We start from the raw sequence: 17,195 nt of genomic DNA, 5'->3' as shown, positions 1-17,195 counted from the left end.
TGTCAAATATTCCTTGAAAAATGCATGCATTGCAGGGTTTGATATTCAAAAAATGTTTATTTTAATACAAAATTTAAAATTGGCTAATCATGTAATGCATAATGAAATTATCTTGACATCACTGAAAAATTATGAAAATCGAAAGCGCGTTCGAGAGTTATGGCGATTTTATTGATATTAATAGATTATTTTTCGCATCCCTATACAATCAAGTGCAAATTTGCTGGGACACTTTCATAGTTCAATGACCCTCCCGCACCCTTATTCAATGTTGTATACCAAACGCCTCATTTTGTAAATGGCCTATAGTTTTGCTCCAACATTGGTTGGTGGGGGAGGGAGGGGATTCGAAATAGGTTGGAAACTATACAAATAAAATATCACATGGTGAACTTCATATGACCGGTTTTATTGAACAGAGGGCGCGAAATATGAACAAGTGTCCCAGGGAAATTTGCACTTGATTGTATTGAAGAAGACAAAAATAATCTATTACTAGGATAACCATCAAAATTTCATGTTGACCCTATTGCTACAAAAGATTGTTTTCTGGATAGAACTCATCAACAGAAGTATTTTGGTGGTTAAATGGTCAAAATCGGTCAAAAACTTTTGAATTATGAATTTTCAAAGTTTCCCATTCTGACCGGTCATTGGAGCGAAATAAAATGACAAGGTCCAAAAATAGCAATTGGGAGCAAAATTGGCATAAGCATATATTTACCTTTATATATTTCTTTATTTTAACATATATGCAAACATGAAACAAGCATATTGTGAAAGTATCAAAGGGTTTCTTATGAAATGGCACTTTACAAGTCAATGGCATAAATTATTTTTTCAAACCGAGGCATTGAAATCATGCATTTAGAGAACATTTGCCAAAAATCATCCAAGATGGCCGATATGGCACAAAATCAAAATTGCACTAAGTCCAGGTGAACTTTTTTTTTCACAACCAAAAATGTCAATGTTATTGGGTTTAATAATGACCAATTAGTAGGTGTATGCAAACAAAATTTTAAGTGTCATTGAAGGTCATTGACTCATTCACAACAATAGAGGTTTACCCACTTCACTCATCATGCTCATGTGTGACTTCTAACAAAAGGTGCTGGTTCCCGTAGTATTCTTCATTCAAACCAATTCAATGCATGACCTCGAGTCACCTGCATGACTTTCGCGGGCTATTTTGAAACAGTTATGGTTGCACATTCAGGTACTTCTTTTGAAAGTTCTAAACAAGGTATAGCCAGCAGCAAGTTGTAGATGGTATAGGCCTAAATATAAGAAAACGTTTAGGGTTGAAATCAGGTGAAAAATACATCGAATGAGCACGAAACTTCACATTTATGTTCAGAAAGGTGTCTTCTTAGCATGATTCGAAAGGAGTATGGAAATTCCAAAGGGAAGCTGGTGATTTAATTTGTAACTCGAGATCTACTTGTTCATTTTTTTTTCCTTTTTACAGAGGGTATGATAGAGGTATTATTGGCAACTCTGCCAAATTACAGCTCAGTAGGCCACGTTTTTCACCTGAAATTATTGACATGAATATTTTGTGCCATTCTTGAGCAGTGCTGAACTTAGCCACTGGCAATTAAACGCACTGTGGCGATGGAACAATTTTGACTCGCACTTACAGGAAAATGAAATAAGTTGTGTTGCTGTAATTTGCAAGATAGTTACAAAATATAATTGGTATTCACTTCCCCAATTTGTACAGAAAAATATTGAAAAATAAAAGAATGAGATCAATTTAGAAATGTCTGTGCAAGCAGTGCACAGTTGAGCTCCCTGCATGTCTATGGGAGCGTTCTAATCATGTTGATGGTTCATTGGTCATCCCTACTATTACTTTCAGTAAAATTACCATAACTCGCAAACGCGATGCTCGATTGACATGATTTTTCACTAATTTAAAACAAATAACATTGCGCATTTTTGGTTACTTTAATTGTCATTTTTTTGTCAAACTAAATATTTTTAGGTATCAAAACGCTGTAATATATACATTATTTAAGGCATATTTGACACATGATTGCTATTATAAGCGCATTATCTCAAAATTCACTTTTAAAACAATTAAAAACTAATCAAAATTAAATCATATTGGAAATATAGAGTACAATCGGTTAAAATACCTACTGAAATAACAAAAAATCATAAAACAAAACAATTGTTTCCCATAAGTGCAATGAAAAAAGAAAAAATGGTAAATTGGCAACATGGAAAGGAAAAAAAAAAAAAAAGAAAAAAGAAAGAAAAAAAAAATCCAAACAAGAAAAAAAAAAAAAAAGAAAAAAAAAGAAAAATAGCATTACATGGATTCGAACTCGAGATCTCGGGGCGTAGAAGCAAGGCCAGTAACTATATGCCACCGGGAGACTGATGACAATTGCTCTCGATTTCAGCGTATTTAATCCTATCATTGCAATGCTACTGTATTGTGTTATTGAGCTTCGATCCAATGAATTCATTCATTAAAACTCATGTTTTGGTCGTATTCAGCATTTATCTAACGTATATTTTGAATATACACGGTCACATTATACATACCTTCCTAACTTTGATATGTTTATTGGTAATTATTCCTCCATTTTTAGCCAAATGAGCACGGTCTACCATAATGTTAAATAAATATATATTACCTTTTAAGTTATATTATTCTGGTAGACCGTTATTGCGTCATTAATTCTTGTTATCCTTGTTATAAATAAATTCGCATGAATAACAACAGCTCAACCATGGTGTAGTGGTTTGCTTACTGCCTTGTGATCATGAGGGCTACGGTTCGAAGCTCATTGTCGCCGATATGTTTACTTTTAAATCCTGCTCTTTATCTCTTTTTTTTATTTTTTTAATACCAATAATAAGCACATTTAAAATGTGTAATTGTATATAATTGTATATATACACTTTTTGGCATGGCATTGTTACGTTGAATTAGCGTGTCTGTGATGGGTAGTTGAAGGCCTATATTAAAGAATTTAACGTGCATTCCGATAATAGCATTTGAAATAGGGTAATGAGTTTGAAAGATCAATGATGAGACAAACATCATGATTCTGTTCTATTTATTTCTATATTTTCTTAATTTCTTATTTGGTTTGCTTTTATTATGTTTGTAAATTCTTTCAAAGGATAATTTATATGTCCACTCTAATATAAGCAATCAATGTGTCAAATATTCCTTGAAAAATGCATGCATTGCAGGGTTTGATATTCAAAAAAATGTTTATTTTAATACAAAATTTAAAAATTGGCTAATCATGTAATGCATAATGAAATTATCTTGACATCACTGAAAAATTATGAAAATCGAGCAACGCGTTCGAGAGTTATGGCGATTTTATTGATATTAATAGATTATTTTTTCGCATCCCCTATACAATCAAGTGCAAATTTGCTGGGACACTTTCATAGTTCAATGACCCTCCCGCACCCCATAATCAATGTTGTATACCAAACGCCTCATTTTGTAAATGGCCTATAGTTTTGCTCCAACATTGGTTGGTGGGGGAGGAGGGATTCGAAATAGGTTGGAAACTATACAAATAAAATATCACATGGTGAACTTCATATGACCGGTTTTATTGAACAGAGGTCGCGAAATATGAACAAGTGTCCCAGGGAAATTTGCACTTGATTGTATTGAAGAAGACAAAAATAATCTATTACTTTCAGTAAAATTACCATACCTCGCAAACGCGTTGCTCGATTGACATGATTTTTTCACTAATTTAAAACAAATAACATTGCGCATTTTTTGGTTACTTTAATTGTCATTTTTTGTCAAACTAAATATTTTTAGGTATCAAAACGCTGTAATATATGCATTATTTAAGGCATATTTGACACATGATTGCTATTATAAGCGCATTATCTCAAAATTCACTTTTAAAACAATTAAAAACTAATCAAAATTAAATCATATTGGAAATATAGAGTACAATCGGTTAAAAATACCTACTGAAATAACAAAAAAAATAAAACAAAACAATTGTTTCCTTTTAGTTCATTGGTAAATGTAAATGTAAATTGGCAACATAAAGAAAAAAAGAAAAAAAAAAGAAAAAGAAAGAAAGAAAGAAAAAAGAAACAAGAAAGAAAAAAAAAAAGAAAGAAAAAAGAAAAATAGCATTACATGGATTCGAACTCGAGATCTCGGGGCGAGAAGCAAGGCCAGTAACTATATGCCACCGGAGACTGATGACAATTGCACTCGATTTCAGCGTATTTAATCCTATCATTGCAATGCTACTGTATTGTGTTATTGAGCTTCGATCCAATGAATTCATTCATTAAAACTCATGTTTTGGTCGTATTCAGCATTTATCTAACGTATATTTTGAATATACACGGTCACATTATACATACCTTCCTAACTTTGATATGTTTATTGGTAATTATTCCTCCATTTAAGCCAAATGAGCACGGTCTACCATAATGTTAAATAAATATATATTACCTTTTAAGTTATATTATTCTGGTAGACCGTTATTGCGTCATTAATTCTTGTTATCCTTGTTATAAATAAATTCGCATGAATAACAACAGCTCAACCATGGTGTAGTGGTTTGCTTACTGCCTTGTGATCATGAGGGCTACGGTTTGAAGCTCATTGTCGCCGATATGTTTACTTTTAAATCCTGCTCTTTATCTCTTTTTTTATATATTTTGAATACCAATAATAAGCACATTTAAAATGTGTAATTGTATATAATTGTATATATACACTTTTTGGCATGGCATTGTTACGTTGAATTAGCGTGTCTGTGATGGGTAGTTGAAGGCCTATATTAAAGAATTTAACGTGCATTCCGATAATAGCATTTGAAATAGGGTAATGAGTTTGAAAGATCAATGATGAGACAAACATCATGATTCTGTTCTATTTATTTCTATATTTTCTTAATTTCTTATTTGGTTTGCTTTTATTATGTTTGTAAATTCTTTCAAAGGATAATTTATATGTCCACTCTAATATAAGCAATCAATGTGTCAAATATTCCTTGAAAAATGCATGCATTGCAGGGTTTGATATTCAAAAAAATGTTTATTTTAATACAAAATTTAAAAATTGGCTAATCATGTAATGCATAATGAAATTATCTTGACATCACTGAAAAAATTATGAAAATCGAGCAACGCGTTCGAGAGTTATGGCGATTTTATTGATATTAATAGATTATTTTTTTAGCATCCCTATACAATCAAGTGCAAATTTGCTGGGACACTTTCATAGTTCAATGACCTCCCGCATTCCCTTATTCAATGTTGTATACCAAAGCGCCTCATTTTGTAAATGGCCTATAGTTTTGCTCCAACATTGGTTGGTGGGGGAGGAGGATTCGAAATAGGTTGGAAACTATACAAATAAAATATCACATGGTGAACTTCATATGACCGGTTTTATTGAACAGAGGGCGCGAAATATGAACAAGTGTCCCAGGGAAATTTGCACTTGATTGTATTGAAGAAGACAAAAATAATCTATTACTTTCAGTAAAATTACCATAACTCGTAAACGCGATGCTCGATTGACATGATTGTTGCACGAATTTAAAACAAATAACATTGCGCATTTTTTGGTTACTTTAATTGTCATTTTTTTGTCAAACTAAATATTTTTAGGTATCAAAACGCTGTAATATATACATTATTTAAGGCATATTTGACACATGATTGCTATTATAAGCGCATTATCTCAAAATTCACTTTTAAAACAATTAAAAACTAATCAAAATTAAATCATATTGGAAATATAGAGTACAATCGGTTAAAAATACCTACTGAAATAACAAAAAAATCATAAAACAAAACAATTGTTTCCTTTTAGTTCATTGGTAAATGTAAATGTAAATTGGCAACATAAAGGAAAAGAAAAAAAAAAAAGAAAAAGAAAGAAAGAAAGAAAAAAGAAACAAGAAAGAAAAAAAAAAGAAAGAAAAAAGAAAAATAGCATTACATGGATTCGAACTCGAGATCTCGGGGCGAGAAGCAAGGCCAGTAACTATATGCCCCCGGGAGACTGATGACAATTGCACTCGCTTTCAGCGTATTTAATCCTATCATTGCAATGCTACTGTATTGTGTTATTGAGCTTCGATCCAATGAATTCATTCATTAAAACTCATGTTTTGGTCGTATTCAGCATTTATCTAACGTATATTTTGAATATACACGGTCACATTATACATACCTTCCTAACTTTGATATGTTTATTGGTAATTATTCCTCCATTTAAGCCAAATGAGCACGGTCTACCATAATGTTAAATAAATATATATTACCTTTTAAGTTATATTATTCTGGTAGACCGTTATTGCGTCATTAATTCTTGTTATCCTTGTTATAAATAAATTCGCATGAATAACAACAGCTCAACCATGGTGTAGTGGTTTGCTTACTGCCTTGTGATCATGAGGGCTACGGTTCGAAGCTCATTGTCGCCGATATGTTTACTTTTAAATCCTGCTCTTTATCTCTTTTTTTTATATTTTTGAATACCAATAATAAGCACATTTAAAATGTGTAATTGTATATAATTGTATATATACACTTTTTGGCATGGCATTGTTACGTTGAATTAGCGTGTCTGTGATGGGTAGTTGAAGGCCTATATTAAAGAATTTAACGTGCATTCCGATAATAGCATTTGAAATAGGGTAATGAGTTTGAAAGATCAATGATGAGACAAACATCATGATTCTGTTCTATTTATTTCTATATTTTCTTAATTTCTTATTTGGTTTGCTTTTATTATGTTTGTAAATTCTTTCAAAGGATAATTTATATGTCCACTCTAATATAAGCAATCAATGTGTCAAATATTCCTTGAAAAATGCATGCATTGCAGGGTTTGATATTCAAAAAAATGTTTATTTTAATACAAAATTTAAAAATTGGCTAATCATGTAATGCATAATGAAATTATCTTGACATCACTGAAAAATTATGAAAATCGAACAGCAGCGTTCGAGAGTTATGGCGATTTTATTGATATTAATAGATTATTTTTCAAGCATCCCTATACAATCAAGTGCAAATTTGCTGGGACACTTTCATAGTTCAATGACCCTCCCCAAGACTTCTTATTCAATGTTGTATACCAAACGCCTCATTTTGTAAATGGCCTATAGTTTTGCTCCAACATTGGTTGGTGGGGGAGGAGGGATTCGAAATAGGTTGGAAACTATACAAATAAAATATCACATGGTGAACTTCATATGACCGGTTTTATTGAACAGAGGCGCGAAATATGAACAAGTGTCCCAGGGAAATTTGCACTTGATTGTATTGAAGAAGAAAAAAAATAATTTATTACTTTCAGTAAAATTACCATAACTAGAAAACGCGATGCTCGATTGACATGATTTTTCACTAATTTAAAACAAATAACATTGCGCATTTTTGGTTACTTTAATTGTCATTTTTTGTCAAACTAAATATTTTTAGGTATCAAAACGCTGTAATATATGCATTATTTAAGGCATATTTGACACATGATTGCTATTATAAGCGCATTATCTCAAAATTCACTTTTAAAACAATTAAAAACTAATCAAAATTAAATCATATTGGAAATATAGAGTACAATCGGTTAAAAATACCTACTGAAATAACAAAAAATCATAAAACAAAACAATTGTTTCCTTTTAGTTCATTGGTAAATGTAAATGTAAATTGACAACAAAAAGAAAAAAAAAAAAAAAGAAAAAAAAAAAAAAAGAAACAAGAAAGAAAAAAAAAAGAAAGAAAAAAAGAAAAATAGCATTACATGGATTCGAACTCGAGATCTCGGGGCGAGAAGCAAGGCCAGTAACTATATGCCACCGGAGACTGATGACAATTGCACTCGATTTCAGCGTATTTAATCCTATCATTGCAATGCTACTGTATTGTGTTATTGAGCTTCGATCCAATGAATTCATTCATTAAAACTCATGTTTTGGTCAGTATTCAGCATTTATCTAACGTATATTTTGAATATACACGGTCACATTATACATACCTTCCTAACTTTGATATGTTTATTGGTAATTATTCCTCCATTTAAGCCAAATGAGCACGGTCTACCATAATGTTAAATAAATATATATTACCTTTTAAGTTATATTATTCTGGTAGACCGTTATTGCGTCATTAATTCTTGTTATCCTTGTTATAAATAAATTCGCATGAATAACAACAGCTCAACCATGGTGTAGTGGTTTGCTTACTGCCTTGTGATCATGAGGGCTACGGTTCGAAGCTCATTGTCGCCGATATGTTTACTTTTAAATCCTGCTCTTTATCTCTTTTTTTTATATTTTTGAATACCAATAATAAGCACATTTAAAATGTGTAATTGTATATAATTGTATATATACACTTTTGGCATGGCATTGTTACGTTGAATTAGCGTGTCTGTGATGGGTAGTTGAAGGCCTATATTAAAGAATTTAACGTGCATTCCGATAATAGCATTTGAAATAGGGTAATGAGTTTGAAAGATCAATGATGAGACAAACATCATGATTCTGTTCTATTTATTTCTATATTTTCTTAATTTCTTATTTGGTTTGCTTTTATTATGTTTGTAAATTCTTTCAAAGGATAATTTATATGTCCACTCTAATATAAGCAATCAATGTGTCAAATATTCCTTGAAAAATGCATGCATTGCAGGGTTTGATATTCAAAAAAATGTTTATTTTAATACAAAATTTAAAAATTGGCTAATCATGTAATGCATAATGAAATTATCTTGACATCACTGAAAAATTATGAAAATCGAGCAACGCGTTCGAGAGTTATGGCGATTTTATTGATATTAATAGATTATTTTTTCGCATCCCCTATACAATCAAGTGCAAATTTGCTGGGACACTTTCATAGTTCAATGACCCTCCCGCACCTTATTCAATGTTGTATACCAAACGCCTCATTTTGTAAATGGCCTATAGTTTTGCTCCAACATTGGTTGGTGGGGGAGGAGGGGATTCGAAATAGGTTGGAAACTATACAAATAAAATATCACATGGTGAACTTCATATGACCGGTTTTATTGAACAGAGGGCGCGAAATATGAACAAGTGTCCCAGGGAAATTTGCACTTGATTGTATTGAAGAAGACAAAAAATAATCTATTACTAGGGATAACCATCAAAATTTCATGTTGACCCTATTGCTACAAAAGATTGTTTTCTGGATAGAACTCATCAACAGAAGTATTTTGGTGGTTAAATGGTCAAAATCGGTCAAAAACTTTTCGAATTATGAATTTTCAAAGTTTCCCATTCTGACCGGTCATTGGAACGAAATAAAATGACAAGGTCCAAAAATAGCAATTGGGAGCAAAATTGGCATAAGCATATATTTACCTTTATATATTTCTTTATTTTAACATATATGCAAACATGAAACAAGTATATTGTGAAAGTATCAACGTAGGATTCTTATGAAATGGCACTTTACAAGTCAATGGCATAAATTATTTTTTCAAACCGAGGCATTGAAATCATGCATTTAGAGAACATTTGCCAAAAATCATCCAAGATGGCCGATATGGCACAAAATCAAAATTGCACTAAGTCCAGGTGAACTTTTTTTTTTCACAACCAAAAATGTCAATGTTATTGGGTTTAATAATGACCAATTAGTAGGTGTATGCAAACAAAATTTTAAGTGTCATTGAAGGTCATTGACTCATTCACAACAATAGAGGTTTACCCACTTCACTCATCATGCTCATGTGTGACTTCTAACAAAAGGTGCTGGTTCCCGTAGTATTCTTCATTCAAACCAATTCAATGCATGACCTCGAGTCACCTGCATGACTTTCAAGGGCTATTTTGAAACAGTTATGGTTGCACATTCAGGTACTTCTTTTGAAAGTTCTAAACAAGGTATAGCCAGCAGCAAGTTGTAGATGGTATAGGCCTAAATATAAGAAAACGTTTAGGGTTGAAATCAGGTGAAAAATACATCGAATGAGCACGAAACTTCACATTTATGTTCAGAAAGGTGTCTTCTTAGCATGATTCGAAAGGAGTATGGAAATTCCAAAGGGAAGCTGGTGATTTAATTTGTAACTCGAGATCTACTTGTTCATTTTTTTTTTTTCCTTTTTACAGAGGGTATGATAGAGGTATTATTGGCAACTCTGCCAAATTACAGCTCAGTAGGCCACGTTTTCACCTGAAATTATTGACATGAATATTTTGTGCCATTCTTGAGCAGTGCTGAACTTAGCCACTGGCAATTAAACGCACTGTGGCGATGGAACAATTTTGACTCGCACTTACAGGAAAATGAAATAAGTTGTGTTGCTGTAATTTGCAAGATAGTTACAAAATATAATTGGTATTCACTTCCCCAATTTGTACAGAAAAATATTGAAAAATAAAAGAATGAGATCAATTTAGAAATGTCTGTGCAAGCAGTGCACAGTTGAGCTCCCTGCATGTCTATGGGAGCGTTCTAATCATGTTGATGGTTCATTGGTCATCCCTAATTATAGGATTATATTGCTATTGACCGCACTTGCTGTTGTGGAGTTCAGTTAAAACTTCAAAAGTGCCCAGTTGGATTGAGTTATGACCCCGGTTATGACCCATTGCATGTTTTGTACTGTTGGGTGTGGGTATTGAGTGTACATGCACAGATCACATCACTTCCATCCCATAATAGTCAGCACTTTGAATGTTTTATTAATATAGGTGTTTATTGTCTGGTATTGTGTGAACTAACATCATGTGTTGCTAATGGAACATATTTTGTCTCTCTCCATTTCTTCTTCTTCTTTTGCATGCAAACAAATGGATTAGGACACAAGTCACATCTACGCAAAACTTCCAACAAGAAACCGCCGTCGCAAGAGACGATGGCACAGTTTGAAACCTCTGACATTTGGCAAGTGGAAGAAGAATTTTACAACTTTGTACTGGACAATTTTCATGCCATCAAAAAGAGGACATTAAAAGAAGTCGATGGCAAACTAATTCCGATAGCTAAGCAATTTATGTATGAGAAAGTACGACCGAAATCATAACAGATGGGGAAACTTGGCTGATGGTGTTTCTACTAGCTGCTACTCATATTTGTACATGTTTTAGGAATTGAGCTGAATTTTTTGTTTGTTTTTGTATAATGTCTAACATCAAGTGATTCATACATAGTATGAATCCTCAGAGTGTGTTTATAGTTGTCAATACAGCGGATCGATATCTCTAGTTTTAGCTGCAGTGAACTGTCAAACTTCATGTTGTACCAGGCTGTAAACCATTATTGATCACTGACTTGGATGTACATGTAGGTGCATATAATTCAATGATTGGAGGAAAGGTACAATCAGTGGTGATCAGCTGGGGAGTCGACTGTCTCATATAATGCAAATTTGTTTCTCAGAGTTCTAGTAAATCTGCATCACAAGTGAAGACATCACATATGAAGACAAGGTTACAAGAGCCGGAGCGGATCTGAAAAAGTATGAGATAGCCAAAGGGAGCAGAAAATTGTCTTGGAAGAATGTGTGCAGTTGGTTTGACAATTCTTTGGAATCTTCATAATGTGCAATATCAACAGCCAACATATAAAATAGACATGACATGTACAACTCATATCTTTTGATAGTTATGTAAGTGGTCATTTTATCACAATATATGTTATATCACCTTCATCAACTGGAATGTCCTTGTTTATGTTGCACATATTTTGTCAACAAAAGATCTTGTCACATCTGATGAATAAATTGGGCTATTCAATTTGTGATCCACACTCATCCTGTGGAAGATTTAGCTATCTTAAAGTCTGGCACAGGGGGAGTATGAATTTCAAATGGAAGTAGCACATTATCCAACTCTTATTGAAACTTGCCCTCTGTTTGTGGCAGATGCAGGTAGAATCTTTCTCAGAGGGTGTATGAAATTCAAAGGAAGCTTCCTAATGTGTTCATTCCATTTGAAATTCATACTCCCTCTGTGGAAGACTTTTCTGAAATCTTCCACAGGGGTAGTGTGGATTCTAAATGGAACAGCCCAGTATACAAACTAATATACAGAATATATCAGAAATAGAATAAATCTATAGATCATAGCAGTATTAGAAACTACATTACCAAAAAACAGAAATAGTCATTATATAGCTTTATATAGCTTCATTCATTTTGTAAATTGAAGGTGTGTCTTTTCTACACTTCATGTACAAATGTTGTAAATACATTTTGATATGTTATTATTATAGTTTGTATCACCCTATGTGACAGGATACTTGTGACACAGTTCAAGCAGTGACAAACTTCTACCAGAGGCATAGCAAGCAGGTGGACAAAGTCCAGGGTCCTGAGGGTTCAGGGGTCCCAAGCAAAAGCTAGGACTGATAAAGCTAAGACAAGAAAACCAACAGAGATCGGAAGCACCGGCGAAATCTATTGTAAACAACTGAACCGTGCCAACTCACGTCTGCTCAGCCTGATTTGGCTGATTTTATGATTCAATACGCAAGAAAACGGCTTGCAATAAATATCTGTAGTAAAGTTTTTACGAAATTTAGGTCTGATCTGTGTTACTGACACATTCATATTTCATATCATAGCATTATTTTGATGTTAAAATACACAATTCTTAGCTAAAATGTAGAAAAATGGATGTAATATCGAAATTTGACAAAAATGTAACAAACTTACGCTTCAAACTACATATTACTGATTTTTAACCATTGCAATGCATTAAGAAATAAAACACCATGTCATGAGCAACTTTAAATTACCTAAGCGGAAATGGATTTAAATGGATGTTATTTAAATAACAATGCCTAACCGGACGTTGCACACAGCAATGAATGGGCTCAGGCTATGTTCCTGATCTCTGTTGGTATTCTTGTCTCAGGATAAAGGAGATGTTAAAAGGGCTCCACACTGCTTCTTGTCCATGGGCCCGAAACTCTTGCTATGTCCCTGATTTATCTATCTGCTGTCTTGACATTTAGTTTTGGGTATGAGTATTGATACCTAAAACATGGACAAGTCATAATATTATAAACATACAGGACTGTCAAAGTTGTTGAACTGTGCTTCAATCAAGGATGAGCATGTATGAGGTTATGGCTGCAAAACTATAAACACACTCTTGTGCGTCAATGAATATATGAGAGAGTGTGTGTGTTGTTATTTAAATGTGAGCAATTTTTTAAACTACCAAAATGTTGAGAATTATGTGCCCATATGTGGACTGTATATGATTGTACACCTAGATTTTAGTATATCGCTGTATAAACATAAAAAAGTTAGATGAATCTTTAAGAAAGAAAGCAATTTGTCACTGCACTTTGAGCCTAGCCAGTCGCACTTCTTTGGACACAGTTCAGAAACCTGTATTCATTATATTAGTGGTACTACTTAATTACTTGTGGTTAAGGAATGTGATATGGTACCCAGAATTTAAATTTCATTTCAAATGTGTTTATATAATACAGGTCACTGAACTGTGACTTCTGGAAGTGGAAGGCATGGGGTTGATAGTGTGCATAGTGTGCAGGTGAATTTGTATACATTACAATGTATGTGAGTAAAATGAAATGCTTAATAACAAGGGTTTGTATGGAGGTCATAGGTACTATAATGTATGGCTGATTTGGTGTAATCAATTTGCTGTTGTAGTGCATGTTAGTAACCATTGGTTACTGGTTCAAACCTGGACTCATACACCTGTTCCAACTTTGATATGCCATAGGCTTCGTGTTGGGATCATTGCGATCAGTGGCAAATAACAAAGAAAGCGTGATCCAGTTGACCTGGCAACAGTCATGCACTACAACAGCGAATTTAACATAGAAGCAGTGATGTAACAGGATGTAATAGCGATAGGTGAAAACAAATTTGACTGTATTGCCCGTGCTATGAGTAGGCTGCACTCATCACCTGTCATGTCTGTGTTTGTGTGCAATTGTAGATTGAGAACAATGCCGCTCTTTTCAAAGGCACTAATTAGACATGTGCGAGTGAATATGCATGGATTCTGCATAATGTAAAATGTCCATAGAATTATGATCTAGGTCTTTATGCCTATTCATTGATAATCAGTGGTGCGATGCAGAGTTACAGCGTTATGTCAAGTGCAGAGCAATACATTCATAAATTGTTTTCACCTATCACTATGGTAATTAATCCTGTTACATCACTACTTCTACAGTGAATAACACTACCTACTAAGTTGTGAATCCTGTGCCCAATTATGTGCAGTTGAATAAGGTCAAGTGTGCCATATGAAATGACATAATAGTATGGGGATATAGAATGCAGGCTATTCTGCTTGTGAGTAAAATATGAATCGTCACATATCTTTTTGTTTGGTATATGAATATGTCTGTGATCACAGGGTTGGGTTGAAATTAAGCGGAGGCAAGAATGACCCAATGGATTAACCATGTTATGGTAACAATAGGGTGCCCTCGCCAAGAACGTTTTGCTCTTTACTTGCTGAAGATTGTTAACTATGGCATTGACCTTTTCTGTAATAAGCCTTTGCGGGTAGACCTGAGATGTCGTCAATTGACGTCACGTTGATGCGCACATCGTTTAGCGAACATCGAATTATGGGATTTACCAAAAAGATCAATTGCATCTCTGAAGTTAGAGCTGTTAGCCGTGCATGAACAGTTCCAAGTTAGTTCTTGTAAAATAATTTGGAACATACATTGTCTACCAGACTGTGGTGTGGTGACCTATGACCTCTATGCACCTGTAAATTAGTAAATAATTTCTGCTGAATTTTTGATAATCTGCAATACCTTCTATCTGTCTAAGACAGAGCCATTAGTTTTTTGTGGTACAATGTCATATTTATACAATGTCAACATTTTAATACACAATTATTGACTGTAAGGTGTGTTGTAATGTGTATGATCATTATTTTGTAGATCTAACATAGATCTTTTTAAAAGTCTACAAATGTCGGTGTCCTCCATAAAAGTACTGAAAAGTTGACAAGTAGACTTTGTTTAAGATGTTACAGAGGAAGAGAAAAAATGAACTGTTTTAATTTTGCATGTATTTTGCAAGCAGCAATTTCATGAAATTAAGTCCTATGTTATCCTAATTTCTTTGGATTCTGCTAATTTGCTATGTTGATGATAAAAAAAAATCATTTTATTATGGTTGCCATATAAGTACCAATTAATTTCCAATGGATACGTCTTAAAAACAGATGTCAATGACATATTTTTATGATTATAAAGAACTTGATCTTGCCACCATACATAGTTTGAATTGGGTAATAATCAAAGTGTGATTGAAATTTGAAACAAAATACCAGTGTTTCTTTTCACTTACTGGTAATAAATAAATTTTCCCCAATTGTTATGTTTAATATAAGGATGACAATATGTTACACATTCATAAGCAGATATTAACCTCTTTCTGACAAACACAACCCTTAACTTAAAGGAGGTGACCTGATATATTTGGAAAATCAAATTCTTTAAAACTTATGTATAACATAAAATGTCATCCCTTTCAAGCACTCGTGCTAAAAGAACATGTAAATGTTTTTTGTAAATGTGACTAATTCCTAATGGAATTACCAACATTTATACAGCGTGATATTGGTAGCCTACAGTGTTTTTATTAATGATAATGATCATGTAATATATTGATTTCAAGTGAAAGGCCCTAGTTTTCTCATAAACATATTGAAATTAGAAGTTCCAACTCGGTGTATTTCCGAAGATATCATCAAAAAACTGCCTAATTAGTCTCAAATGTGGTATACCATATTTGGATTAATTTGACAGTTTTTTGATGACTTCTTCGGAAATATACCGATTTGTAATGAAGTACTTGTACAACTAACAAATGAGAGATAGCACAGTAAAAACATATTATGGGATGGCAGCATGCATTACTGTATCATTTCCTTGGATGGAATGTGTGTATCATCACATCTTGTTTGCAGAATGTGTCGGGGATTTTGGCCATTAGTTTGCATCTTTTGGAGTACACTATGATGCAGAGCTTTCCAGGAGAGGATAGAGGAAATATAGGGTCCACAACTTATAAGTTCCCCCCTAAAATAAAGCGAAAAATATTTGACAAAATGCAAACCTGTAAAAAGGTATGGGTATCCGTATTTGTTTTACACATATGGACCAAATTATAGCGTCACACATCATTGCGATCAGTCACAATGGTTCATTATGTAAAAAAAGAGACAGTTTTAAACAGTGTTAAAACAGTGCTAACGAAAACCTAACTGCTATGGACTCAGGTGCAACTTTTAAAACGGCCTCTTTTCTTACACAATTAACCATTGTGACTGAACGCAATGATGTGTGATGCTATAATTTCGTAAACTATTTTTTGACTTATTCTAAAAAGTATTAGGGAGAACTTATAAGTTGTGGACCGTATACTTGCCTATTTCAGCAAAGAAGAGCAATTTGTAAGAGTAATGAAATTGTATCTGCAGATACATAAAGTGTTTGAAGAAAAGATAAATAGATTCAATAGGTACTGCTGCAAAAATTAGTTCTGATAGTCAAATCCAGTATACTATTTACTCACAATTTGCTAGCTTTCAGTTAAACACATAATTTTACACTTTTCTTTGTGAAAGCTAAGAAAACGTTATATTGGATTTGGCTATCAGAATTAATTTTTGGATCATTTATTCATTCCTAAAAATGCATCTCTTCTCAGAATAGGTACTGCTGATATCGTAATTTACAAGAACCAATATATTTACCAATTCTAATTTGAAAAAAAAGAAAAGAACACACACCAAACCCTATTACATCAATTTACATTTGCAACTTTTAGCAACTTTTTTTTTCTTTTTAGGTAAGGGTTAGTCCTATTCAAAGCCTGCCTAATTTTAAACACAAGATACAAAGATTCTGTCTTTTGAAGGTCATAATATGTATGCATCCACATGGAAATATTCACTATAAAATATAAGGGAAATAAAATGGCAGACACAGGCTCACTGCCCGCGGTTAAATGTTTTCTTCCCTGTTCAAAAGTGTGCATGAAAACCAATTATAATATAAATATTGATATATATATTACTTTATGTATAACATTATTACATCTTGCATATCCCCCATGTTTATTTATGTTGTTTATTTTATGCCAAAGATTATACAGCTCATTAAAGATGATAAGTTGGATAAATGTGGGTCATTTTCATCACTCTTTTGGGGTTTCATCTAAAATT

The 17,195-nt window shown here is 33.0% G+C and overlaps 1 protein-coding gene across 1 annotated transcript in view; it reads left to right on the top strand.

Annotated features, from left to right (window-relative positions):
• LOC140137881 (heparan sulfate 2-O-sulfotransferase 1-like) overlaps nucleotides 1-13,696 on the top strand; it is a 326,101-nt gene extending 312,405 nt beyond the window's left edge. Inside the window, 1 exon segment of the mRNA XM_072159685.1 lies at nucleotides 10,815-13,696. Coding sequence (XP_072015786.1) covers nucleotides 10,815-11,038 — 224 coding nt within the window. The 3' untranslated portion in view covers nucleotides 11,039-13,696.
• Nucleotides 13,697-17,195: the final 3,499 nt, after the last annotated feature.

Source organism: Amphiura filiformis, chromosome 17 (genome assembly GCF_039555335.1).
Source record: "Amphiura filiformis chromosome 17, Afil_fr2py, whole genome shotgun sequence".
NCBI lineage: Eukaryota > Metazoa > Echinodermata > Ophiuroidea > Amphilepidida > Amphiuridae > Amphiura > Amphiura filiformis.
Note: the sequence above shows the minus strand (reverse complement) of the source record. Positions and strands in the feature narration are given on the sequence as shown.